Source organism: Sinocyclocheilus rhinocerous, unplaced genomic scaffold, assembly GCF_001515625.1.
Source record: "Sinocyclocheilus rhinocerous isolate Xijiao unplaced genomic scaffold, SAMN03320098_v1.1 scaffold395, whole genome shotgun sequence".
NCBI lineage: Eukaryota > Metazoa > Chordata > Actinopteri > Cypriniformes > Cyprinidae > Sinocyclocheilus > Sinocyclocheilus rhinocerous.
In genome coordinates, this window is record NW_015660890.1 from 899596 (window position 1) to 926572 (window position 26977).

The window sequence follows — 26977 nt, forward strand, 5'->3', positions numbered from 1 at the left end:
TAATGAATAAAAGACGATTAGAACATCTGTATGACAAAACTCAGGATCACTACTGATTAACACTAAGAATTATGGGACATGCAACATGATGTAATCCATTTTGTGAAGCATTTAAGTAGACGCTATGATAAATGTCTCATGTTATAGGGCAAAATAGGGTAGAATAAAAATCTTGACAGCGAATGGAAAATAAGCCAGGCCCTTAGAGCCTGTGCGAAGCCTGGCCGCCCCACGCTTGCTCTTTCTCTCTCTCTCTCCCTCCACAGACATGCCTCGGTGAGTTTAATGAGGATGAAAAATGTTCATACTAAAACATGAAGCAACACCTCACGCTCATTCACACTCATGGCTGAACGCAGTTTTAAGCCAGGTAGATGTAAAAAGCCAAACGGTATGGAAAGTCAGCTGACCACATCCTATAGCTGCTCCCATAAATTAACAAGAGTGGTTTGCAAAACAAAATAGTGAAACATGTTAAAAAAATTTAAATGAAGCCTGTATAGGGTTATATAGGAGATTACATAGAGTGAATTCAGGTATATGGGGTGTTCTAATGCATTATATAAACAGAATTGGCGCGCAATTTTGCTTATACAATGCATTCTTAATGCCTTATAATACAACTTATCAGTTATGAATAATTATGTCTAGTTTTAATGCACTATAATACTTATCTAATGGTTACACCCTTAAAAAAACAACACACTATCAACACCAAATTTCATGTTGTTTTATAATGCATTATAGTCGTTAAACATGACTAAGCAAGGTATTGTGAATTAATCTGCACTCAAAATACTGTAATAGATACAGCCTTCATACAAAGTGCTACTGAATATTGGTAGTATTGGTAATTAGCTTCTGAGCAGAGAGCGCTGGTGTAGATCTCTGTAATTCCTCAAAAACACAAGGAGGAATCACTGAGACACATGCGGAGCGATCCAAAGCCTGCAGGGAATTTCTACACTCTTCTGTGTGATTAGGTCTGCCTATAACCAGCAATCACACAAATACCAGAGCTCCAGAGAGACACTCACTCAACACACAACAACACCCTCTGCAAAGCGCTGGGTCATTCGTTCTCTGATCTGCTCCCGGTTATCACAGCGTTCCTTCTTTTTGTTTTCTTAGGGAATTCTCCGGAGTGCTCTGCGCTGAGAGGCCAGCTCCTGTACTGAAGGACATAAATCGCGAGAGGGCCTGTGATAGCGAGTGTGTGTGTGCGAGGGGTCTGTGTTTAGTCTAAGCGAGGAGATTCAGCCACAGTGAAGATAACTGAGCCCCATATTTCAGAGACCCACGGGTGACGGCCAAAACTGTGTTTGTGCGTGAATGAGATAGCAGACGGGAAGAAAGCCAGAGATGAAAAACAGGATGGGCGTCATCAATCAGCTGTTTGATATTAAAAGCCCAAAAGAGCTGCTCGTCACATTTATGTCCTCATAAGAAAGTCCATCAGCTGTAATTAAGAGCATAAAACCATAAAATACTTTATGGATATGCAATGCATATGACTGCAATAAGATCTACGGTGCCAAGGGTGAGAATGACACGCGAATGGGTGTTTTCTTGGCATTGCCCATGTGAGCGTGGGAATACGTTGTTAAAGTGGCTCCACATTACCACATTAAGCTTTAGTTAATTATAGATGCAATAAGGTGAATCTCATCTCTGTTTCATGACAATTAAGCACATTTTCAATTCTCATTACCATAATGCAAAAAAACTAAAAAAAATACAGTAATGTGGTAAAAAAAATATTTAAACAAAGTTATTTACTTCCATTTAGTGTTTATTTTACTGACTTTAATTTATGAAAATTTAAATAAAATGTTTTACATTTATTTAACTTTTATTTTGGATTTTTGGAGATTTTTAAAACTGTAATCCAGTATTTTTTGTAATCAGAATATCATGAAAAATATGATTAAGAATAATATGAATTACAATAATAATAATAATAATAAAACTATATCATAATAATAATATTACTTAATTTAAATGCCTTCAGAATTTTGAGAAAAAATGTGCTTCGTTTTCATGAAAATAATGTAGCTTCATTCCTTTTTATGCAATATATAATTTCTTATGATTTTGGCGTACAATGTGACCTGAATGCGTTTTTATGAAATTCACCCAAATACATAAACCCGTCTTTTAGTCTAAATCATTCACACAGAGACAAACAAACATGAATCTCTGGAGAACAATATACTAGTACTAGTTACAGCTACTAGAGTAGAGACTCACAGTGCAATCAAATCTGGGTAAAGCGAACGTTTGGCCCCACAACACGTGGCAGGTTCCCTCATAACCAGTGCGTATGGGCATGAGGAGAGGTGGTATGGTGATACGGGAGCGTGTGAGAGAGAGATGATTATATTCGCTGTGATCTTGTGCTGTTTGTCTTGTCTGTGGGGCTTATCGTGCAGAGAGGAGTATGACTAACACAACACAGCAGGTCAGAGCCATAAACTACACACAGGCATGAATGAGGGAGGGATGAGGAGATATAGAGAGAGAAGAGCAGAGGGCACGTTACGCCCAGTGTCATCCACAGGGGAAGTCGACTCTGGACTTTAAAGCAACGGCCGAACACGTTTATCACAAGTTGAACGAGGTTGTATCTTATCACTCCAAAAAGGGACACCCAATGCCAACGGATATAGACCCATATAACCATAAAGTGAAAGAGGATACACCTGCCGGCTGTGCTAACAGAGACGCCCGGGTCTGAGGATGATGATATGAAGCCAAGCAAAGAGAAAGACAGGAGCATGATGGTACATGCGAGATGCTTGGGATCAAAGCTTGATGATATCTCAGAAAGCAACCGCAAAAAACAACTTCCAACTGTTCAAAAAAAAAGAGAGAGTGGAATAAAGCAAGAGGGTATCTAAACAGCTACTTTTATTTGACCTTATCCGTCAAGAAAACCTTGTAGAGCAAAATCGAGCAAACTGAAAAACTACCGCCAGTCTTCATCCCAGTGTGAGACCACATAGTTTTCAAAGTACGGAATGAGTGATAGGTACCTATTTTCCTATTCCAGTGATGTGTGGCAGCTGCTCTCTGATGATGAGGCACTTCTGCGTCCACAACATCTGCGTCGGCAATACACCCTCTGTTTTACCGCCCTCGGCATCATCAGAGAGCTATAGAAAAACACGAGCAAACCAAACCTGCCACATGCAAAGACAAATGTTAGCAGCAATAAACCTACAACTTCCAAGGAAAATAATTTTCTTCCTCTCACCTTTAACAGACACAAACCAGGGCTGTGGTTTCTTTAGCTGGTGACAGGTGCATACGGGTTAACATTACCCATATTGTCCGTTTTGTAACTTTCATGAACGAGACTTGGGGAGGAAATCGGCCAGTAACCAAGTCAATAGTAAATTCCCAGATGGTGGGGGTTGCAGTAATCTAAACCCGCTACTGACTTCGATAGTAAAAGTAGGCTATGTTTAAGTCCGCGTGGACTGTCTGCTGGCACAACCGGAGCATTAACCAAGTTTTGAGTGAAACCAGATGGTTCGAGAGTGCAGGAGTTTTGCCCTGCGCGAATGACCCATAATTTAACGTCAGTAACAAAGCATCTAGAAAAAAGGGAGAGGAGGAGGGAGGGGGAAAAAAATCTAAATTGCTTCAAAACGGTTTAAAAATCCTGCAGCTTTTAAAAGCTGTGGCAATAGTGTATATCAAGATAAGGAGACTATTTCCTGACCCTCACAGAGAGAACTTCACCTCCCGCAGGACGGGTTTAACTGAATGAGTGAACATGTCTTATAATACTAAGCTTCCCTGCCGCCCGTTTCCCTCTTTCGGTTTCTTCTTCCCCATGTTTATGTGAGTGTAAACGGGATTCTGAAGGTGCATGTGGTGATAGGGGAGGGCAGAAGGAAAGCCCACCATTCGCACACCCCGAAGCCAATCCAAGCGTGCACTTGACTTGTGAGCTGTCAGTCTTTCCCGTATGTGTCTGTCCTTTGATTTGTGCATGTGGGTGAGGGTACGAGAGTTTGTGTCTGTGTGCTGGCATTCTGTGAAACACAGAAGAAAGGGAAGGAGAAGCAGGAAAAGTGAGCTCCGTGATCCGGTCCGGTCAGCAGGACTCCTCCAGAGCGTTGACCACTTGCTCCAGGATGTCCGGGCAGTGATCGGCAATCTGTTGCAGGACGGAGTTTGCGTATTCCTGTAGTTCGGCACTCTCTCGTTCACACTGCTCCAGCTCGGATTCCAGCTGAGGAACCAGAGAGAAACAAAAGTGTTTGTCAATATTACATTTTTTATATCCATCATCCTAAATCATTCTATTTTTTGAGCTTTGCTGCCTGATATATAATGACTTTATTCCTCATATGTCCAATTTGGCTGCAAAGTGCACATAATATTCCACAAATGTGTTGCTGCATAGAGTTCTGGAGTCAAAAAAATTAAAGCATTCAATGTGAACTTGGTAATGGTTGAAAAAAAAAAAAAAAATGCACCAGATTATCATTCTTACAATTCAAGTGGAATCATACAATATTTAATCAACGCAAAAAAATTCTATTTTGGTGAATGCTAATTTTAGACCCCACCTTCAACATTTTTAACAATCTAAAAAAAAAAAGAGATAATATTCCTCATTCTACAGTTGTGTGCCCATATTTTTATTTTATCTTTTGACTATTTTGATTATTATTATTATTTACTAATTTAATTATTCATGGCAAAATATATAGAATATTACTATTAACACTGAAGTCTTTCATTTAAAAAAAACAGTAATCTACTCTTTACTATGTGTTACAGTAATTTTACCACTTCACATCATGCAAGGATATATTAGTTAACTATATATGCATTAACTAACATTACATAATGAGCCATACATTTGTTAGTGTTTGTTCGTCTATGATAACATACTTTAATAAAAATACAAAGGTTCATTGTTAGGTCATGTTAGCTCGGCTCCAAATTTTGATTTTAATAATGTATTTGTAAATGTTAAGTCTATGTAGATTCATGACTTTCGATTTATTTCTCTTTATTTATTTTTTTTGGAACATTAACTAAGATCAATAAATGCTTTAGAGGTATTTTTCATTGTTTGTTCATGTCAACTAATATGCAGTAATTAACTAATGTTAACAAATGGAACCTTATTGTAAAGTACTATCACACCTCTTAACCTTGACAAAATAGCAACACACAGCTTTCAGTGCTTTATTGTTTAATATAATAGAGCAAGATTGACAAACAGTGATGCACCATCCAGCACACTGGTTCCACTCTTCTCAGGTGTTAAAAACTCAAGGGTAACAAGCGTCCAGAGAACTGTTAAATAGCCCATAGAGAAGGGAGTCTAACGAATCAAACTGACAAAAAATTAGAAATGAGGGAACTGTGGGGCTGATGATGCAGAGCGCAGACATGTGAGGATGGAGACCCCTCGCCTCTCCCCCACTTACCCTCAGTAAGAGGGTCCCTCTCTCTCTCTCGTCTAGCCCTCAAAACACTACTGAAAACAAATCACCTCACCGAGCACTTCTTTTTAAATCGTTATATAAAATTCAACACTTGGAATTTGCCCGAAAGGTTTAATTTTCCGCTCATTAAAAGAAACTTAAACTAAAGAGAGGGATTTAACATTTTACAGCACCTCTGTCTAATGATAATCACAGGTGTGGTTATCTTTAATGCTCAAATCCTTTTTCCAAATGATTTCCGTAGAGGTTTGGCTATGGGATGTGGAGAAATGAGAGGAGGGAAGGGGGATTCCTGGGCGCTGGCAGTGCCAAGCACACCAGGAAATATGCCACGGCAGGAGCAGGTGCCTCTTAACTTACTAAAACACACACACACACACACACACACACACACTGTGGCACACGGGAAGCAGATGCTAATGTGGCCAGCAGACAGTTTATTTTCTTTCAAATGATTTAAAAAGACAAAAATATACTCTCATCAAGAGGACTAATTATTCAAACACTGTGAGACAAAGAGAGAAGGAAAAGATTAATAAAGGGAGCTGACGCATGTGCGTGGATTATCAATTACCGTAATCACTATTTTTATCTTGTTCTCCAGGAAAAATATTTAAAGATCTTTAAAATAAGAACTCGAGAAGCAAAATTGCATAACATAATAAACTAGCATAAGATGCTAAGATAATCATTGTCTGATAATCGAGAATGTAATCGTTATGTTTATTTTACTTACCCAGTGGCAGGCCAAGAAAACTTTTTCTGCATTTCCTTTGCTGGTTTTAGTGAAAAATCAGCGGAAGTTTGTGCAATGGGTTTAATTTTGGTAATGTGTGTTGAAATGAAGAGTGCTAGACATTTACCGGTAGATGAAAACATAATTAATATGCCAAAATATTTAATAAACAAACGACTGAACGAGAGGTAAAATGAATGCTATATATAATATCTAAAAATGTCTAAATGTCTTATGCAATAGATAAGTTTAGAATTTTTTTAATAAAAAAAACAAGAGAATACTGATTAAGTATATGATTTTTTTTTTGCAGTGTATCAACTGCATTATTACACTTTTAAACACACACACACACACACAGTCTCTGACTAAGATCCCACTGAACCCAGACTGTCCCAGGACCCCGTCCGTGGCCTCTGTTTGGCCCTATCTGGACAATCAGCGTTTTGTGGCGCTGTACCGCTTTTAAATTGCTTTTCGGATTTGAACACGAGCCACTGAACCAAAGCCCATAGAAAGTGGAATATTTCACAAAAACCCACAAAAGTATTTTCTTTGGCTCTCCTGGCCTATGAACGCCAACTTTAACAAGGTTAATGATAAAGACATCTGTAACAATAACTGGAAGTAATATTCATACATCATAAAATATGCTTCCCTTTCATGTGTGTTTTTGTGTAGGTTTGGAACGTGCAACTATTTCATAATTAATGAATCAAAACATGCCACGGCGGGTCACCGGGGGCAGGCGGAGTGATCCGTCAGACGGGTGTTTGCACAACTGCAGGGCAAACATGCTGGGAAGAGAAGTCCCGCCACCTTCACGAGCCACACAGCTAGTGCTAATGCGATGCTAGGCGCTCACAGGGTTTGAAAAGGGAGGAGATGGATATGCTTGAGAAAGTCTTTCCATCTCAGGGCCTCTGAGCAAGGACTGAGCAAAGGGGCTGATCAAATCCTGGATTTCGGACCTGGGCAGGAATTAAGAGGGCATAATAATGCAAAACACTGACAAAATGCTATGCAAGAGGGACAAAATGGCTAGTTGAGAAGTCCAATTTCATAAGGCAAAGATGTAGATGAAAACATGCATCGAATGATCAAAGTAGATGTATATAGTCAACAAAAAATGTTAATTCAAAGGCTGATGCCGATACTGAGATTACAGTGTTGCTGGTGTCCAATATAATGCTGATATATACATTACCAAATGCAAATGTTTCCTAAATGAAATGACCACCTATTTCGCATAATATTTTCTCAAAGTGCACCAAATTTAGTACAAGTTGATGCAAACGGCTGATGATCATCTCAAAAACCTATATATCGATCTATCACTGCTTCGTAAGTCATAAAATGTGAGCACATTCTTCAAAAACGGCATATTCTAAAATATCGCACATCAATAGAAGCACTGAAATCGCCCGACGGGTCATTAGGTGAGGGCCGCCCTGGCCCGATTTAACTTCTCATGATCTCTTCACCTGGTACGACACTCCTGGGAGGCTGGAGTCCGACGCGTTGGCCTGGCCAGGAGAAAAGCGAAGACGTGATGGAGACGAACGAGTGAGGGAAAGAGGAGGAGTGTATTGAGTCATGAGAGGAGGGTTAATGAGCCTCATCGGCGGCTGATGTATGGGCCTGCGTGAGGGCGCAGTTTGGCAGAACGCCGCTGTAAGCCCCATTAAGAGCAGACAGTGGAGAACTGGAGGAGAGGGAAAGACTGGCCAGGGGGCGTCTAACGCTGCCACACGTGTGGCCCACTAGGGCTAGAAGAAATGAGCGGGCATGTGGAAGTTTGTGAAGACAATGCTACTTTTAGGGTGCTGGCAATCAATGTTAATGGTTATATCATTACGTTACTCCTGCAGAAAGCTTACAGCATTTTACACATCACATGCTTGGTCATTTATTATATTTTTGGCTAATTTGTGCTTTCAACAACCAACAAGAGTGCAGCACGCTCAGCTCTGATTAGAATCCATTCCCTGAAATTTTCCATTAAAATTGGCAGATTCTGTCTAGTATGGACATAAAATTAAAATTGCGAGATGGTTTAGCGTAATTATTAATCTCAAAGATTGGGAGTTAATTAAATAAATAAATGCACTGTGTCAGAGTGAAGCGCAGCACTGTTTTCTTGAATTTAGCATCAATGACAAATTTTAAATTCAAAATTTTCCCCCAAAACATGCAGCCCTACTTTCTAGAATTATAAAATATAAAGTATTTTATGATATGTTTGTGTAACTTTTTCTTACTCTCTCCCAGAGTAGTGGTTCTACAGTATGCTTGGCTTGTGGTTGTTTTTCTGAAAGGTATTTTATGCAGTTTATAAGTGTTTATTCCTCATAGTTTGTATGCAATGAAATTTATGCAATGTATATGCATAAAGTTCATGAATGAAATTAAAAGAAAAGCAACATTACTTATATTGCATACATCAAGTAACACATATCTTTACTCATAACTCCCAAAAAGTAATATGTTAACATTAAAGGCTGGACTACACTACACAACTTAAAAATCTGAACACTAGATTTCCTTCACTTGCCAATTTTGTAAACGATTACAGAGAACTGAGCATCATACAGTAAACAACTGAGGTTCACACACTATTTTCACGTCACCCAGAACACAACAAATGCAGAAATATGCGCCTCGTTGCTAGGAGATGCATGAGAAATTAAAACAATATGTGTTCTAAATTCAGCTCAAAATATCAAGCATGTTTAATATCCTCCAACTGGATGGAATCATAGTTTAAAACTTTAAAAAAAAAAAAAAAAATTTTGCCTATCATACACTGAATTTCTATGAAATCTGTCAACGACAGCCTAAAATCTGCAGACTGGCTTTGACTTTCGTCATCTAGCAAATCAGGGCAAAATTATGTAAAAATCAAAAGTTGTATTGTGTATTCCATTCTTGAGAGTCCTAAGCATTATCCCAACATTGCTGCAAAGAGATCTGAATGTTTAAACAAAGTGATTTATACAGCATAACATATTGCTGTACAAGCACTAAATATAGTATTTTAAAATGTTATATGCAACTAATACCTGAACAAATTGAACAGGTGCAGCATGGACACACACAAAGAAGAAGCTCCTCGGTGTGACAAAAGGACCATCCATTCCTGTTTTATGACTGTGTACTTAGCAGAAATCCTCAAAAAACAGAGCTATAAAGATAATAGATATAGCACTCCATACAGGGAAAGTATCCGTATCTGTCCCCACACCAGCCTTGACCCGAAAACATGAGGAAAGTCGAGAAGATGAGAGACAGAGACGAGGGAACAGGCGAGAAAGGAGCGCATTATCATGTGTTATCGTTGCAGATTATTGTCAGGTGTTATTGTGTGCATATGGTCAGCCTCCTCCGCCTGTCTTGATAAACAACAACTACATTAATGAGAGCAGAACAAAACACAGCAGCGGACCATCACAATCAGACAATGACAGGAGAGTCTGGACTGTGCTGAGGGCACTGATGATGACTCAGAGAGGATGTGTTTCAACAAATGCTGGGCCGCACATTTACGCCTGGAGTGGCACATGGAGATCAAACGGCTGAACTCAAACCCTTCAAGCAAATCCGCTCTCCACATCACCCTGGATGACACAGCCTCATCTCTGCAACATATACTCATCCAGATCCTCCAATTTAGTGGGACAAGGGGACTGTTAACTAGTAAGTTCTCAACCCCATAGCTAAGGCAAAAACGGCAATCAGGAGCATCCAAGGCCGTGGCTAACAAGCTCCAATCAAAAAAGAAAGAGAGAGTGTGAAGTAAAGGGGGATCTGGAGTTGGGGATTGACCGCCTTCTGCTAAAGCAATCAAGACTTTGTTCAATAAATCTGCATAACGAAATAACGCCATTAGCCTTTCCCCTAAATGTGACACTGCTACAGTGTTTTGAGAGAAAACAATGACTCCTTTAGCAGGAAACGTTGCTCTTTTTATCACGGGACCGTATTAAAAGGTCCTCATAATTTTCGAGGAGGAGGCGGCGCTGATTTTCTCCTAATTTTTAAGAAAATCCCCCTCAAAATAAAACTTTGCGCCACTTTTCTCCTCCAATAAAGTAAGATGAAGTCACCCAAAGCTCCTTTCTTGAAGGTTCTTCTTTCCAGGCCAAGCTTAAAATGCTCCCTTCTGGTGTTCTTGTGTGCCGTTACCTCCGCCAACCTCCTGGATGGAGGTTTTACCCCCTTCCACACCACTTATTTTCCAACAGGAATGAGCTAGATGAACTGTAGTCACTGCCTTGGATGGCACACTGCCCGTGGACACATGCATACTGCACGTACTTCAAAGGTGCATCAGTCTACCTGAAAACAAACCCAAGATGAGCTGTATTTGCCAATGGCAAACATGCATCTAATACCTGAAAGACACTCAAGATACTCTTTGTTTGTGGCACTTGGGAGGCACAAAGGTATCCAAAGGTAAACTAGATATCCAAAAGCAATACTTTTGGATGAACAGAAATTCTAATGACAAAATCTACACGGAGTTGTTTTCTCTACAACTGATCATGGACCAACACTTCTGTGCAATTATTTGAGCTTTATCTTTCATTCTTTTGTGGTAACAACCTTTCAGATAAACCTGACCCTGAATGACAAAGCAAACTGTGGTTGGCCGCTTTACTCATCAGTCAAACAGTCTCTACCTTGATGGGTCTTGGACAAAACTGCAAAAGCATAAAACCATCAACCTTTGTCCCTCTTCCAGCTGAATGCAAACTCTTAATGGAGAGTCTTAAGAAGAGATTTACACTCCATCCTGACTGCTACGGTTGGGTGGCTACGCTACGCTTTGCTCTATCTTTGTTAGACTAAACCCTACACTACTCTCTTTGCTCTCTTCTTATCCTTCCCTTGGCTCTCCTAGCTTCTTAGCAGACACACAAACATATCTCTAAAAATGGTCTCTTTGGATCGTGTTCAGCTCATGACAAGCTCTTTCCCCACTTCCTCCTCGTTAGAGCAGGAAGCCTCTGCGGCTTTATAAGAGCCACTTAAACTGGCATCTCTCTCGCCCTTTCTCTGTTTGTCTTTCCCGTGCTTATCCTCTTACTGTACTTACAGAATCCTAGTAGCTTGACGTACCATTTCATCTTCCATTTATCCCTCATTTTCACCCCCAATTTCTGAACTGAACACTCCCAACCTGACTAGCCCCAGTGCTGCTTTGCAAACTACCCGAGCCAATCAGAATGGAGGGGGCGTGGCCGTTTATAAAAAGCAACTGCATAGCGACCGCATCTGATTGGAACCGCCCTCTGCCTCATCTGTGGCCGGATCTGTGCACCCCATCAGTCAAGTGTAATTGAGTTTCAGGGGGGAACGCGGACACACGAGTCGCACCCCTGCCCGCAACTTTGAACGAGGCTGAAGGACTTCAGCGGAGTAGGGCACATATTACGAAGTATGCGGTCAAGTCAGGGACGCAATCACGATCGAAACTCAGATTGAAATAACTTTAGTGTTAACACCCACCACAAGTTGATGAAAGCCCCCGTTTTGATTTTTGCGCTGTTTAGATATTTTTCGTTTTTGGTTTTTTTCCCTGCAATGACTCAGCCCAAACTGCCGCAGGGGCTTCAGGATGCATAGGGATAAATTACAACCACATTCCTCCACAGGCTCCGAGCGGCGCAAACTTTCCTAGCTGCTCCTAACGATCATGGCTAGACTGTTGTGAATTCTCGTTTGCTAACGAACAGGAGACCGAGCTATGTGAAATGTCACCACTGTAGGAGACGAAAAACAGCAACGTCAACGAGCCAATCGGTTTTCTATGGCAACGGATCTTAATGGAACGGGCCTCACACCCTAAACAAACCATCCCGATGGTTAGCATGGAAGCACTCGGCCTTTAAAAGAGCCCAACAGGCTATTTAATATTTGTGGAAAATAACCCACTTTCATAAAGCCCTTCTCAATCCTTAACGCCTTTTATTAATCTGATAGGCCCTGAATGAGCTGTAAGACTCGTAATATGGCTGCCTACTGGCTTAGACTGTGAGCAAAAAGAGGAAGGAGTCGGATACATCACGGTATCTTTTTCCAAGCCAAAGTTCAATCCGAAACAGATGCCACGACTGCGAATGGTGTGGGTTTTGTCGCATGTGAACACGCAAATAAAGCCATCAGAAAGGCAGCGCCACAGACTGACAGCTCCCCTCTTGGCAGGATAATTCATCAGCTGGCCGATAGAGTGACAAACCTCAGAAATATTTCGTGTTTAGACTGAAGCCCCATTTTTCATTACTTTCAAAGGACGGAAGAACAAATAAACACACATAAATGAAAATCAGAACATAACTACGATTGAAATGTTCGCTTCTATGGCACGTCAGCTGGTGTAGTTTATGCTGTTGCGGCTCGGTCGGTGTAACCCAAGCTCGGGAACTCAAAAACCCGATTTGTCAGGGCGCGAAAATCACAATAAACCTGCTGAAGTATTTCGCTGTTTGCCTTGGCGGCTTCCAGCTGAGAAGGCTCAATCGTGCTTATGGTTTCATCATTTGGGGGTATTTATTTCATATATTATTCTTCCTCTTGCCCCGAGTCGAATGTGTTGCGAGACGAACCCTCGTTCCAGCTCTGGAGTCTGAGGTGCTTTCATACGTATTCGCTGGGTGGGAAAATAAAGGAGAAGCGAGCCCTGGAACAGACAAGCGCGGGACACAGAGGGCTCATCTTGCATCGCTTTGAAGACGGGACCGTGCTTTCCCTTGCTCTGGATGTTTAGGGGTCGGTTGAGAAGTTTTGTTAGTTTAGCCGGTCAGCACCCCCTCAAGATTAGCACTCGTTGAAACGATGTATTACAAAAACAGCGTTTGAGAATGGGATTTAGAAAAACTCAGAACAAAAGGAACCAAAGCAACAGGACGTACTCGAGACTTCAGTTCAGAGTCTAAAAAGATGATTTTAAATTTTTGGGTGAAAATCACTAATGCTTAACCCGCAGTCATGATGTTGTAGGGTTTTACTACGAGATTGCTAAGGCATTCAGAGTGGTTTTTATTCTTTATGATGTTCTTGTTTCTAGACTTGACCTTCAAATGTAAGTCTAAGGATTTTTTTTTTATCACTTTATTGTCCTCCAGGTAAAAATTGTAAATCCGCACAGTTTGAGATTTTACCCATGTCTGTGTGGGACGAGCTATAAATCAAAGATTAATACTAGGTTAGATGTTTGTTTAAATCTGTAATCTTAAGTATGAACAATACTACTATTGATGCTTGCCTTAGCAATCAATGCATCAAAAATCAATAAGTGGTCAGTCTATGACGCCTCTGTGTCTCAATTCCTGTCTCTGTGATGTGTTTGTTTTAAGGAGTGTTCATTCAGACAACCGCAGTTCAGACGTCTCTACTGTGTTAAAGTGTCTGCAGCCACACACCTTTGTGACTTTCAGATGACTACTGCTATTACTGACACACGGCGTTACTTGAACAATGAAGTGAGTAAACGAACAAGAGGCAGAGAGAAACAGAGACGCTCGTAATGTAAAGGCCCACTTACAGCAGACATGCACCGGCTCCATGTGTTTTCATTAATCGTGGCTGTGCGGGTTGTGGGCTTGTTCCACTATGTTTACCCCCATTTCCTGCCCGTTTAAATTACACTGCACTTACAGGCCCTGGATTCATGGGCCTGTCAGCCTGCAGCCCGCCCCACCGGGCACAGACGCACTGCAGTCGCCAACACGGCACATCAGGGGGCGGATCCAGGACCAGCTTCTGTTGCTTTTACCCAACAGCCCTTCCTGAAGAGCCCACCGGTGGCAGTCCATCAGAGGAGGTACAGTAGGCGGAGCCTCCGCAAATATCTATTCAAATGAATGTAAAAACTAAAATGATAAAAATCATAAGGGATGCACTGATATTATTACATTTCTATAAAAAAATGCACTTGTATCATGTTATATTGCAGATCACTTGTACTGCTTTTGAGGTGGGATATGGCATCACAACATTATAATGTATGGTATGAAAAAGTAATATTCATTTTAAGATTTGCTAAAATCATTACATCCAACAGTTATAAAATTATAGTGTTATACATTTTATAAGTATAAGTGAGCATTAGGATTAGGGTTAAATGCAAATGCATGTCATCTTTTGTCATTTTTATGCATCTATTTGTGCTCAGATTTATGTCTTGAAGAAAGATATCTGTTCTGTTTTTCTTTCGTGTTCTTGAGCCAAGGAGAATATTAATCACTGCACGAATGCCAAAACAGGCTGATTAGTACACTGACCAATCAGATGGATATGCAAATGACACAGGATATGTTTCCAAATGTGACCAAAAAAGGCAAAAAGGAGAAGAAATTAAATTAGCTTTCTTCTGTATCAGAGGAAACCTTTCAAGCCAATTAGCTTTTGGAAATACTTTCAAATGAAACAGGTGAAGAAAAATTATCAAACTTAGCCAGAATACTGACAAAGTCTAAATCATTGAAAGATCTCATAAAAAAGGATGACAGGGTCATATAAAAAATATGCTGCAATGAAGGAGCAGAGGTTGGGACATTTATCATAGTCCAAAAAGACGACACGATTATCAAAACCTACCACAATCTAGTACTGGTTTGATTTAAATATCAGCCTCCCTGGATAACTCCCTCACGGACCCACACTGGAACCCACAAAGATATCTGATGCCAGCTCTGACAGGTGTGAGCCTAAAAATCATCACAAAATCTGCATGAATCCTTACTGAACTCCTGATCTATTCGAAAGGGAACATCTGAAAACAGATGGCTAAAATAAACATCTATCGGAGTGCCAATCGGAAAAGAAACAGAGAGGAGAAGCGAGCGAAAGACGGATGAAGGTGCGCTGAGAACGAGAACGAGAGCGGGAAGAGGGAAGGGAAGAGAATGGAGGACTCAAGGCCGAACAGATTATTTCTGTTCCAGCCCTGAGGTAATTAATAATCAATCTTCTCTAGTTCATGTTTTATTCAGAGTGACCCGTAAAATGCAAGACTCTCCCCTATTTATACAGCTGGCTTTGTGCTGCCAGATCACAGCCAGATGACTTTGGCCAAGGGCGGTCGAGCACTTCGCTTCTCTCCTCCAAGATTGTAAACTTTACATACTGATCTTAGATCAGCAGTCTCTAAAGTAAACAGCAGACTCAAACGTTATGAGAGAGGAGGTGAAACTGGTCACAGAACATAACTGACAGTAACTTTCATCAAACAATGACTGCTCATCATAGACACAGCTGCAGTGCAGGAGAGGGGCGTCTCACAGCTGCGGACAATGTCACAGATGATTGCATCCTCTCAAGGAATTATTCATAACGAGGTATTGAAAGTAACAAAAAAGTATCATGGTATTACCACCATTGGGTTTAGCTACATTTATGTTATGTATACATACATATATAAACATAAATGTACGTGTATGTGTGTGCGTGCATGGCTAAACATATATTTAAAAAAATCTATATTAAAAAAAGTACCATGTTACTAAATGGCATGGTAACAAAATATAAATATATAATAAGTACATTTGGTAATTGCATAATAAAGAATTTAAGGTAAATTAAAATGTATTTAAAAGTGCTTTGTAAAAATATTTATTATACTTAGGACCGTGTGATATTTCAGTTTTTCTTTTTTTTTAATAAATCTGCAAAAATGTCAACAATTCTGTGTTTTTCTGTCAATATGGGGTGCTGTGTACATTAATGAGGAAAAAAAATTAACTTAAATGATTTTAGCAAATGGCTGCAATATAACAAAGAGTGAAAAATTTAAGGGGGTCTGAATACTTTCCGTACCCACTGTATATATAAAAATAATAATCTTTTTTTTTTATATGCACCATGGCATCCAAAGGTATCTGTACCACCACAGTACTCTTTTGTAACGGCATATTTATTACTCACAACCTAATAACCCTAAAGCTAAATTCTAAATGCCTTATTAGATGTACAATGCACAATAATTTTGTTTTTGTTCCTGAAAACACCAATTCTTCATCTAAATGGGGTGCGTTTTTGGTGAGTCTATTGTCTTTGTTGGCTCTGTGGGTTGTATGACTGAGTGGTTCTTTCAGCACCGGCTTAATCACCTTCCTGCATTCCAGCCGTTTAAACAGAGATGCAGTAACATCCTGTGAACAGCTCAAACCAAATAAAACAACATTACGCCATAAACAGAGAAAAAGAACAGGCAAGGAGGACGAGTAATAAAAGAAGCATTGACCACAACAGAGGACGAGCTGGCAGCGAGGCCTAATAGGCCGGTCTGGCGGAGTTTAAGTACTATATGAGTATGAGTTCACAAGTGTGTGCTTTTGTGTGCATTGTGATCTTCTTGTGTGTTTGCATTGTCTACGTCCTGATTTGTCTATACTGGTGATGCATTGCGGGCTTATGTATGACTTGCGCAATCTTCGATTTTCCTGTCTGAGTAACTCCGCCAGTCGCCATTAAGAGCGAAGGGGACAAGAGCTTTAGAAAAAAGCCCAAAAAAGTGCTGGGAAACAAACACAAGAAGATACTTCGAAGAATGTTCCAACTGTTTTCTCAATGTAAGTCAATGGGGTCCAAAACTACTCTATACCCCATTGACTTTCATTGTATTGTATATGGATGGGAAAAAAAAGGACATACTTCAAAATAGCTTCTTTCGCGTTCAAGTTATAAAGGTTTGGAAACAACATGAGGGTGAGTAAACGATGACAGAAATGTCATTTTTGGGTGAGCTATCCTTTAAGAGAAGAGAAACAAAAAGGAAACACTGTCTTTATATGCTATAAACTGTGAGAGAGACAAAGGAAATCAGCGTAAAAAAAACAAAGTCATATATTACCCAGCTCAGTGCCAGCTTGGAGTGCCAGGCCAGTAAAAAGTAAGCCCATAAAAACTGTTAATTAAAAGATCAATGTTTAGCTTCAAAGAAAGGGCAAGGGCTCAAACAGTGCGCGGCCCCTTGTAAATACTAAAGCACATTCTGAATGCAAGAGGCTTGTCATTAGTAGAGGACTGGGCATAGAGGACACCAACCTCAATCCTCTACGGGCTCGATGGCGACTGTGCCACAAAAGGCCATTCAATTAGGTACTAATAACTCGGTTTATAAGAATGATGATTAGCAAAGAGCCCCCTCCCAAATCGAAACTACGGAGAGACATACGTGCCATCAAAAGACACCACAAGTAAATTAATGTGGACATTACTAACAATAATGGACTGAACAGAACACGCTAAATAAGCCAATAATGAGCCCAGACTTTTCTCGTCAATTTGAGTCTGTCATGGCCAAACGGGCCCGTTCTGGCATCTTCCATGTTGAAGGGATCTAAATGGGTGAACTGCAGCGCGGAGAGAACGCTAATGTAATGTGCTACACTCCCAACGCAAAGAAAAGAAGAGAGGTCAAAGAAGACATCAATCAAAGGGGCTTGTGAACGCCGGCAACTCGTCCAATCCACCATCTGCAAGTGATTCCACCATCAGAGAAAGACCAAAAGTGTCTTCAAGCGGATTGTGTCTTACATGCAGGACATGTAATTGAAGAATGAGCAGGATCCCGTACATGTGGATACCATATGGATGCGAAATGCTAAATATCTCTGAGCTATTGGATTTGGAGAGGAAAAATCCTGATATATGTGTAACCGTTTGAGAGGTAAAGCCTAACCGGTGAAACCTGAAATATTCATTATCACTGCCTTAATGTGTACGACACGAAATTGGCACGTTGGCCAAGCCGAAACAACTCTGCCAAGTGTTGCAACCCTGCACAAACCTGCTCGCTCTTGAACAATCCTACATAATTCAATTGCTCCGTGCTCACCAATTTATCTGAGGACCCAAATGAGTCAAAAACCTGGCGCGAAGGTCCAGGAGTTCTTATCGCCCCCCCATGACAGCGGTGCTTTCTAAACACTGTCAATGATAGTTTGGACAAGATAAACACAGAATCGTTGACCTTAGAGAAGGTCCATGAGGAATAACAGTTTGGAGAGACCGAGCAAAAACAGAGTTCAACAGCGCTTTTCAGGATAACCACTAGAGAAGGGCTTGAGACTGCAATTGAAGACCATTATTCTGGAAATTCTAGTCCCTTTTAAGCACATCATGGGCAAGAATTCACTTTGAAAACCAAAGATCAGACCTCATGTTTACATAGCGCAGTAGCCTTAACTGACCAGTGGCAACAAGGCCAGGCAACTTTTCAGTCCGTCCTTACAGTCTGGTGAAAGCTGTCTCTCTCAAAGGAAAATAAATGTACAGACGTCTCTCTACTTCATATTAAACAAGTACTGGAGGGGGGGGATGTCCCTTGGAAAGTGCCAATTTTTGGAACAAAGTTTACTTGCAGCAAACTAAAAATCTTAAACATTATTTGTTCGCTGGCCAAAGGCTTGTCATCAGGCAGCCCACATAAAAAATGCATTTCAATAATGTTGGAGTGAGCCAAAAACCTGCCAAGCAGATAGTTCCCCGTGCAGTGAAACACATGAGCATTGTATGAGCCTTGGCACCATCACAGCAGATCACTCTCCTCTTCTCTTGAGGAATGGGGCCGATTTAAAGTGAGTATAATGTATATGTAGACTTCCAGACAATTTATTTTTCTGATGTTACAAAAAGCATTGGGGATGGATGCAGAACCGGGACGCACTGACGCAGGGACTAAACCCAGTGTCCGTTTGCAGACAATTTACTGTTACGGTAGGTATGGCAATGGGTTCAAAGTGAAGTGCAGAAAACGGATCCACGCATGCATTTATTACAGAGAGGGGATCGTTCATCATGGAGAGACTAAATCCAGCCACTACCTCCTCAAACGCTTCTCTCTTTCGCCGTCCAAATGCTGACACTCCTTTTCTTTATCGCGTCATTCCAGTTGCTCTTTTTTTTTCAATATCTTTCTCACCCCCCCTCTTCCACTCTTGGCTCCCCCCCGCCTTTTAAGTGAGCCTTGGGTAGCTTTTTGGTTTTCTTTTGTTAAAGTAACAGTAAATGAAGCAAATAAAATACAATATATTGGACTATTTATTTTCTGTAGGAACACATTCCACTCTATAAAGAGGACTAATGGCATTTACACAGCGCCGGACTGATTCTTAAAGCCAATAGGAGATTTATAGACAGCGAACGTTAGCGTCAGCTAAGGGCCGTGAGGGCCAGGCCAGATGGCTCCAGTAATCAATGGGTGACAAATCCAAGTACCCGAGAAACCTTACAGGTTCCTTGAGTGTGCATATACGCATAAATACACAAACTTTATTTGCTAAGTTGAGTCATGAAGAAAAGGCAAGATGTATAAAAAGTTACATTGATTTGAGGACCAAACTATCCTCGACAAAGTCTTTATGGTAACAGTTTACAATAACATTCAGTTTAGTACCATTAGTCAATGCAACGGGTATTATGAACTAAGAATGAACAATACTTTTACTAATATCTGTTTACATGTATCATTTTTCAATTGATCTTGGTTGATGTTAATCTTTACTTTTTTACATCTTCAAACTAATACATGTATAATAATTATATAACATATTATATCTGTATAGTTTTATATATATATACATATATTTATAATAATATTATATTTATATATATAATATTAAATAGAGCAAAATATATACAAATAGTTTTTACTTTAAATATATAAATATATTATACATATTACAAATTAAAATGAGTTAAACTAATACATACATACAATAAAAAGTGATACATTTCAGTGAAAAGAGTATCACCCTTTCTTACCTGCTCGGGGCTCATCTTCTGAAGCTCTTCCTCCCAGGCTTCCTGTTGGCTGCGGTGGTATGCGGAGGGTGGGGCCAGGTCCTGCAGGATGTGGGGGTCTCTCTCGTGGCACAGGGCTGTGAGGTGGCCGATGTACAGTTTCAGCTTACTGCGGTTTTGATTGAGGTCTATGAGTGGGGGGATAATCTGTCCAAAAACAGGAATGAGGAAATGGGTTAGAGATAAAGAGTCATTTTAATCTCAGTTTTCCTCTACCGTTCAAGAATGAGATATCTGAACACGAGCCAGGGAGATAAAATGGCGGGTATGCAGACGCATGCTAAAATGACACGCAAACAACACTTTTAGCAAGCCAGAACACAGAGTTCAAATTCAGCTTTGTCTCATATGATTGAATTCAAAAAGAAGGAAGGGAAAAAAGAACAATATTCAGTGAAAGGTTGTGGATGATTATGGATGATAGACCACAGCTGAAACACATGAATCACAGTGAGAACAGTGGTATAATAAAAATGTGTCAGGAGAAACATTCCCATTCCAGGAACACAGACAAACAATCTCAGTTACCTGGACCGCTGCCTACAGATGCCCGGTCTTTACAAAACATCTCTATACACACAGCAGACACTCACACGGCTTTTCCATATCCATCAAAATAATACATACACTTCTGTGGGAGAAAATCCAGAAACCATATGTCTTTGTGCCATGTGTGTATCCTACTGGCTTCAACAAAGAATTCTGGTACAATGCATGATTGAGCCATCACATTTGTTTTCACATCAATCTAAAAATGAGATAAATAGCAGCATGCGGTCTGTTTCGATATGAATGAGAGTTTGTTGTATGCTTTATTTTGCATGTCGTTGCCTAGCAGTTAAAGGCCTGAACTGGAGCGGAACGCTGTAGGTTCATAATATAATATAATATAATATAATATAATATGAAATTTGGTACAATTTCACGTGTTAAAAATTAGGGAGTACTAACTTGAAACTGTCTACTGATGAAAAGTCATAAAAATATACATATATAATATACTTAAAATATACATTTTTAGAACATTTATATATATATATATATATATATATATATACTCTAAAAATGTATGTTCTAAAAATGTATATTTATATTATGTAAATATAATATAATATATATATATTATGAAATTATTAACAATTAACAAAATAAAGCATATAGTATACAGTAAACATTTATATTAACCTAGATTAATGCTGAATGAATGATAAATGCTGTTCTTTTTTCATACACACACACACACACACACATATTATAAATATATATAAAATAGTATGCCCATATTGATGTAATATTGAGCCCCATATTTTTTTTAAATAATAAAATAAAAAAGATACTATGATTTAATGACATTATATGAAATAAAAATGCTAATACAATCTTTTATATTGTATTGTTAGAGAATATTTTCTGCCACAAGCGCCATATACACAAAATGATAAAACTTCTTCACAATAATGCAAAGATGAGTAAAAGAATATGTCTCAAACCAAGGCTGGCCTTTTCCTTTCACATTCTCTTATACGAATCAAGATGTTACATAAACTGGATTTGGGCTGCAATGGCGGATCCATAAATTCTGGGATGGGAGAGGTGAGCAATGCTTTTGAAATACTACAGTACAACAGAAGACAGCAGAAGATCTATTGAAATGTTCCCTTATAAATACCTTCTCAAAGAGGGCCGAGAACATAGTAGGGCTTAGGGAGCTCTGCGAACGCTCCTCATCACTCAATAGCAGAAAGCAAATACAGTTACCTGATTGTCGAGAAGCGGGGAGAGGAAACAGAGGCTAAAAAGAAAGAGTGAGTGATGAGAGAGATGTAAGAAAAGACAGGGACAGAGTCTGCTTTGGTCTGAAGCGGCCCGAGCTTGCAGGAACATTTGTGTCCCCACACTTTATTAATTCTTATTAACCCCATCTATATCTTTCCAGGGCAGAATGTTATTCTGTTTTCGTTGGCTTGCCGTGGGACATGAAGGCTCTCTAGGGTGGACCCTGGCTGCGGAGTGCGATCAAACAAAACTGTGAAAGAACGAGATGGAAGAAGGTGGAGGAAGACCAAGGTTGAAGAGCTTACAAGAGAGAAAGAAAGGCTAAAGCGGGCCGCCGGTTCTCTGGAGCCAATTAGACGACGCAAACTGGGTTTCTGCATAGAACTGGAGCAGCAGACCTACATCATGCTCTCGTTAGTCTACGGTCTAGTGCGGCCTGGCCTCCAAAACCTACTAAAGCACATTTGGGTGCCAAAACTCAAACCCCTGCCTCATGGTGAATGAATAATAAGGCAGGAATTCATCTGTTGAATTCATCTGTTGAATCAGCTGTGACAAAAAAGTCTGCATTTATCTACGTGACACACGGCAGACCAACGGCAGAGCCTGTCGTATCAAAGCCGGATCGGAAACAGCTGTATACGCCCTTCCGTATCTCCGTCAGGTCTTGTATCTCAGCCAAGCGGAGGATATATGGGGCCTCCAGATTGACTGGCAACCATAGAAAGAGGGACGAGGCCTTAAAAAGGCGGTCTGATAGAAGCCCTCCAAACCACTGTGACAGAACAGCCGGGTGGATATGCTCAGAAAAAATAAAAAGATGGTGCCACATAAACGTGTGCACGCACACACCATTACACAGAGACTTGCTACATACATGCTTGACTGAAATCATGCTGTGCGCTAATAAGCTTTAAAAAGGCCCATCAAATGATGGGATTTGACGTTTATTCCCTTCTCTTCCTACCCATCTGCTCTTAGAAAGGATGAATGGACTCCGGTTCTCATCTGTAGACAAATGCCCAAACACGGTGCTATCTGTCACCCTCTGGTTTTAACTACTAAGTCAACACCTCTTTGGTGACAGAATGCGATAAACAGTCCTCTCGCTTCATTACCTGGAATCAGGCTAGTGGTAAATTCAAGAAATGTGTAGGGTCGTGACCAGGCTTTGAGGATGGCCACAGTTAGCCTAGCGCTAGTTAGCATAGCGCTAACATCGGACTTGTCGTAGCTGGTGATGTTTTCTGTCAACTGGGTGCTGTCATAACTGTTTGGCTTGCGCCCGTGTTGCTGTTTAGTTTTTTTGTTTGTTTTTTTTTAAAGTCCTGTGGTAGACTGAGATCATAAATAATGCAAACAATAACAGAAACAAATATCATGCCCAGGTGACAGATTTACAACAGGGTAATTTTCCACTCAAAGCGCCATTTGTCTCGTCTTGCTTTGGACACACACGATGGATGGGAGTGGGTCCCTGTTTACCCATCATGCTTTGCATGACGTCTTGGAAAAATGATCTATTCGATCCAAGATGTCTCCAAGAGAAGGTATGCCAAATAATTTTTTTAAATCGAATTACATGATACGTCAATTAATCAATGAAATGGATTTTAATCACATACATTAATATTAGCTGGAAAACCCCCAAATTAACGTACCGGTAATTTAAAACCATTAGATTACTGTGCTTATATTGGGTTTTATTAGTCAACATAGGCATATTGTTTATTTTATTTCCATATTATTGAACAATCATTCTGCAAACCACTTCTCTGTTTTTTTTCCAGACATGTAACTGCATACATTAGCTATTTTTCAACTGCTTTAAATGTGGTACATAAAATCTAATTTTATAATTAGTAGTATTTCCAATCCTGTTTGTAAAACTTGCATGTTACGATTTGCTTTTTGAAGTTATTTTGTAATGATGGCAGACTATTTGCTTCCATTAAATAAAAAAGTTAATAAAAACATTTTTATATTAAAATATACAATAAAATTAAAATATTAAAAAGTTGATAAAATATAAATATAAACATATAAAATTCCAAAACAATTTGTGGTTCAATTTCATTTAAAAAATAATAAATAAAATATAAATAAAAATATAAATAAATAATAAAATAAAAATAAAAATATGCACTGTCATTTTTTCTTAGTGTTTTTAATGGTTACATTTCCATAAATTGTTTGTGATATGTTGTGTACAGTAAACTGTTGTTAAGTACAAAGAACTGTACAACTGCAAAAACAACTGTATTGTTATATATATTGTTGTTGTAATTTAAAATATCTAATGTCATAAAGAATTTTTGTCAGACTTTATATTAAGGTCCAATTCTCGCCATTAACAAATCATTAACTATGACTTTTGCCTTAATAAACTCCTAATTTGCTGCTTATTAATAGTTAGTAAGGTAGTTGTTAAAGGGGTCATATGATTACGAATATTCAGCCAATATGTTAATAATAAGCATGCTAATAATAATTGGTCATAAAGTGATAAGGAAATTGTTTATTTCACCCCCCCCCCTGCACTGAACGACCGTTGATGTGACAGTGACAGAGAAAATCAGAGTCAGAACTCCTGGGATGCTCTACTGACCCTCTAAGGACAAAAATATCAACAGACTGTGGGTATTGACCACAAAGACCCTTGTCTTTTCTCTTGCTCTTTGCCACATTGATCACCTTCTTGAACCTCACACTCCAGCTCCCGCCTAAAGACCAGCATTTGCAAAAGGTTCACTGAGGAATCTGTCCGTCTGCTCTCTTTCATTATGTCCCCTCTAAAAGAAACTGTCTTCACCAGATGCCGTGGTGTGTTGCATACCTACTCCTACCTGGCACTGTCATAACTCGAGAACCCTTCCTCAAAAAGAGCAGGGGGAAAGAGAAGTCAGACTCCTCTACAATGACCGGCCTCCTTCACATTCTCCCTCTCTCATTTATCACCTATCAGCTCATCGGGCGCCATTCGATACCCACACTGAGAGGCAGGAGCCTGGATCAATGCTGTCAGTCAGGCGGTCCATCAGAGACGAGCCACTGGCTCCTTCCTCATAGACTCTGGAGGCCCAGCGGCACAGGAAGCCCAGCTCAGAGCAGCTCACCCAGGTGGGGGAGGATCTGCAGATCGCGGGCCTCTCTCACAGTAGCCGGGCCCCGGCGCACATCCTTTCCCGTGGCTGAGAGTTTTATTGGGCTATCCTCTTTCAGTCTCGCTGCGCTACGCGTCCATGAGTGTTAAGGGGATAAAGATAAGGAGGGACTGCAAAGCTTCAAACCTGCGAGACACTGACAAGGCCGGTGGGCCTGCCGTCATAAAGCACTTTTCAAGAAAGAGACAAATCACCTCCACGGCATGCAAAAAAACACTGACATGAGAGAATAATGACTGTCAAATAAAGCGTAAGGGGGCGAAGAGACGCACGCATACCTCCCAAAAGCGCACGGACAGAAACATATGTAATCCGAGCATGGAGAGCAGATCAAGATGGCAGATTAAGAGCAGGTGAGTCGGTCTGTCGTTCCATACTGTCATTTCATAAGCAACTGAACGCAATGCCTCCATCCACAACTCTCAATATATCACGGTAGACCCCTGATGTGTACACACACACACACACACACACAATTCTATAATTCTATAATTTGCTCAAGCAATATAGAATACAAAAAATTAAAAAAGTAAATATAAAAAAATAAATAAAATAACAAAAAATTAATAAAAAAATATTAATAGTAATATATATATATATATATGTATGTATGTGTATATATATATATATATATAATGCATATATATATATATATATATTTATAACAAAAATATTAATTAAAATATTAAAAATAAATAGCTAAATAAATGTAAGAAAAAAATACAAATATATATAAATATATATATATATATATTTTGGTCGAAGTCAATTACAAAAAAGGTCCTACAATGTCTTTCTCTCTCTCACAAGCTACAAAATTACAACAGCACTCATATTTTAATAGATGCAAGATTTATGCATGTCAGGGCTCCGTTGCTGTAGCTTTTTATGAACTTAGAGCCTCGTCACCTATTTGCGCAGGTTTTTATATAAATGCCATTAGATTTATACCGGTGGGGGTGTTTATGACTGTTGACTTACATGCCAAAGCTCTCCCAGTCTTTGCCTAATAGAATAAGCAGGTCTTTAATAGCACTGGGTGGGGGAAAGCAGGACAAAAAGCCAGGGCAGGTTACTGTTGACTCTGGAGAAGGACGGAGGGAATTTTTACACCAAGTAACTCCCAGTGTCACCATCATAGCGCCATTTAAACAGACCATGAAGGCTGGAGTCTAGGGACGGCATTCCATTCATTGTGTGTTTGTGCGTAATGAGCAAAAAAGACTCAAAACTGCCAAAAAGAAATTAGCCTCTGGAAAAGGGAAGTAAAGCTGTCGTGTGGGTTGTAGTTTCGCTCCAGGAGGTGGGAGCAGTGGCCGTGGGGGTCATCACCCTGAAGGTGAGGGGTGTTGGGGTAAAAGGAGGTCTTGACCTCTTCAAACCGAGGTTGAGGGGCATCATTAACCGGGTGTGCTGAAAAGAAAGCAGAGGAAGGGGCGAACATGTAGCAAAGCTCCAGAATATCTACCCCACTGTGAGGGCAAACCAGACGAGTTAATGACTTAAAGCCAGATCTGAGCATAACTACAGGGAGCTCTGAAAACCATGGACGGAAGATTTAAATCTTAACTATAAATGTGTCACATTTGACTTTAAACTTACGACGCAAGGAAGACCTTTGACTTGAGTCTGTTGAGTCTTTAATGGTATCTTTCATCTGAGGTCTTAAAACGCTTTCTGCTGTTTGCATTATTTTTGTTGTTTGACCAACTTCAGTCTCCTCTGCTATAGTTTTATGCCTTGAGGAATCAAGATTTGCCTGGATAGCTGAGCAACTGCCGTTGACGAATGGGAATGCTAACAGATAGCTTTCTCCAGGTATTATAAGTGATTGGAGCAGTTTTGTTGCAGAGAGATCCCCTTGGCCTCATGTTCACAAACAGCCCCAACTTTTGGGATAACTTTCTTGTCTTACTGTCAGAGCTCCACAAGAGAAGGAGTTTTGAGAACAGCTGTGGATGGAGAGATCTGAGGAGAACCACATCCTGAGGTCAAAGGGTTTCCCCTGTGTAGCACTC

At 39.9% G+C, this 26977-nt stretch overlaps 1 protein-coding gene across 9 annotated transcripts in view; it reads right to left on the reverse strand.

Moving 5' to 3' along the window:
* Positions 1-2035: 2035 nt before the first annotated feature.
* The window catches only part of LOC107725987 (ELKS/Rab6-interacting/CAST family member 1-like), a 213824-nt gene continuing 188882 nt past the window's right edge, over positions 2036-26977 (reverse strand). For 8 of the 9 annotated variants that reach the window (XM_016535429.1, XM_016535428.1, XM_016535432.1 and 5 more), the window contains 2 exons: positions 19981-20166; positions 2036-4243 (listed from right to left, as the gene is read on the reverse strand). In XM_016535429.1, coding sequence (XP_016390915.1) covers positions 4106-4243; positions 19981-20166 — 324 coding nt within the window. In that variant the 3' untranslated portion in view covers positions 2036-4105. Of the gene's footprint in view, positions 4244-19980; positions 20167-26977 lie in introns of those variants that run through there. The other variant, XM_016535430.1, reaches the window with a different exon arrangement.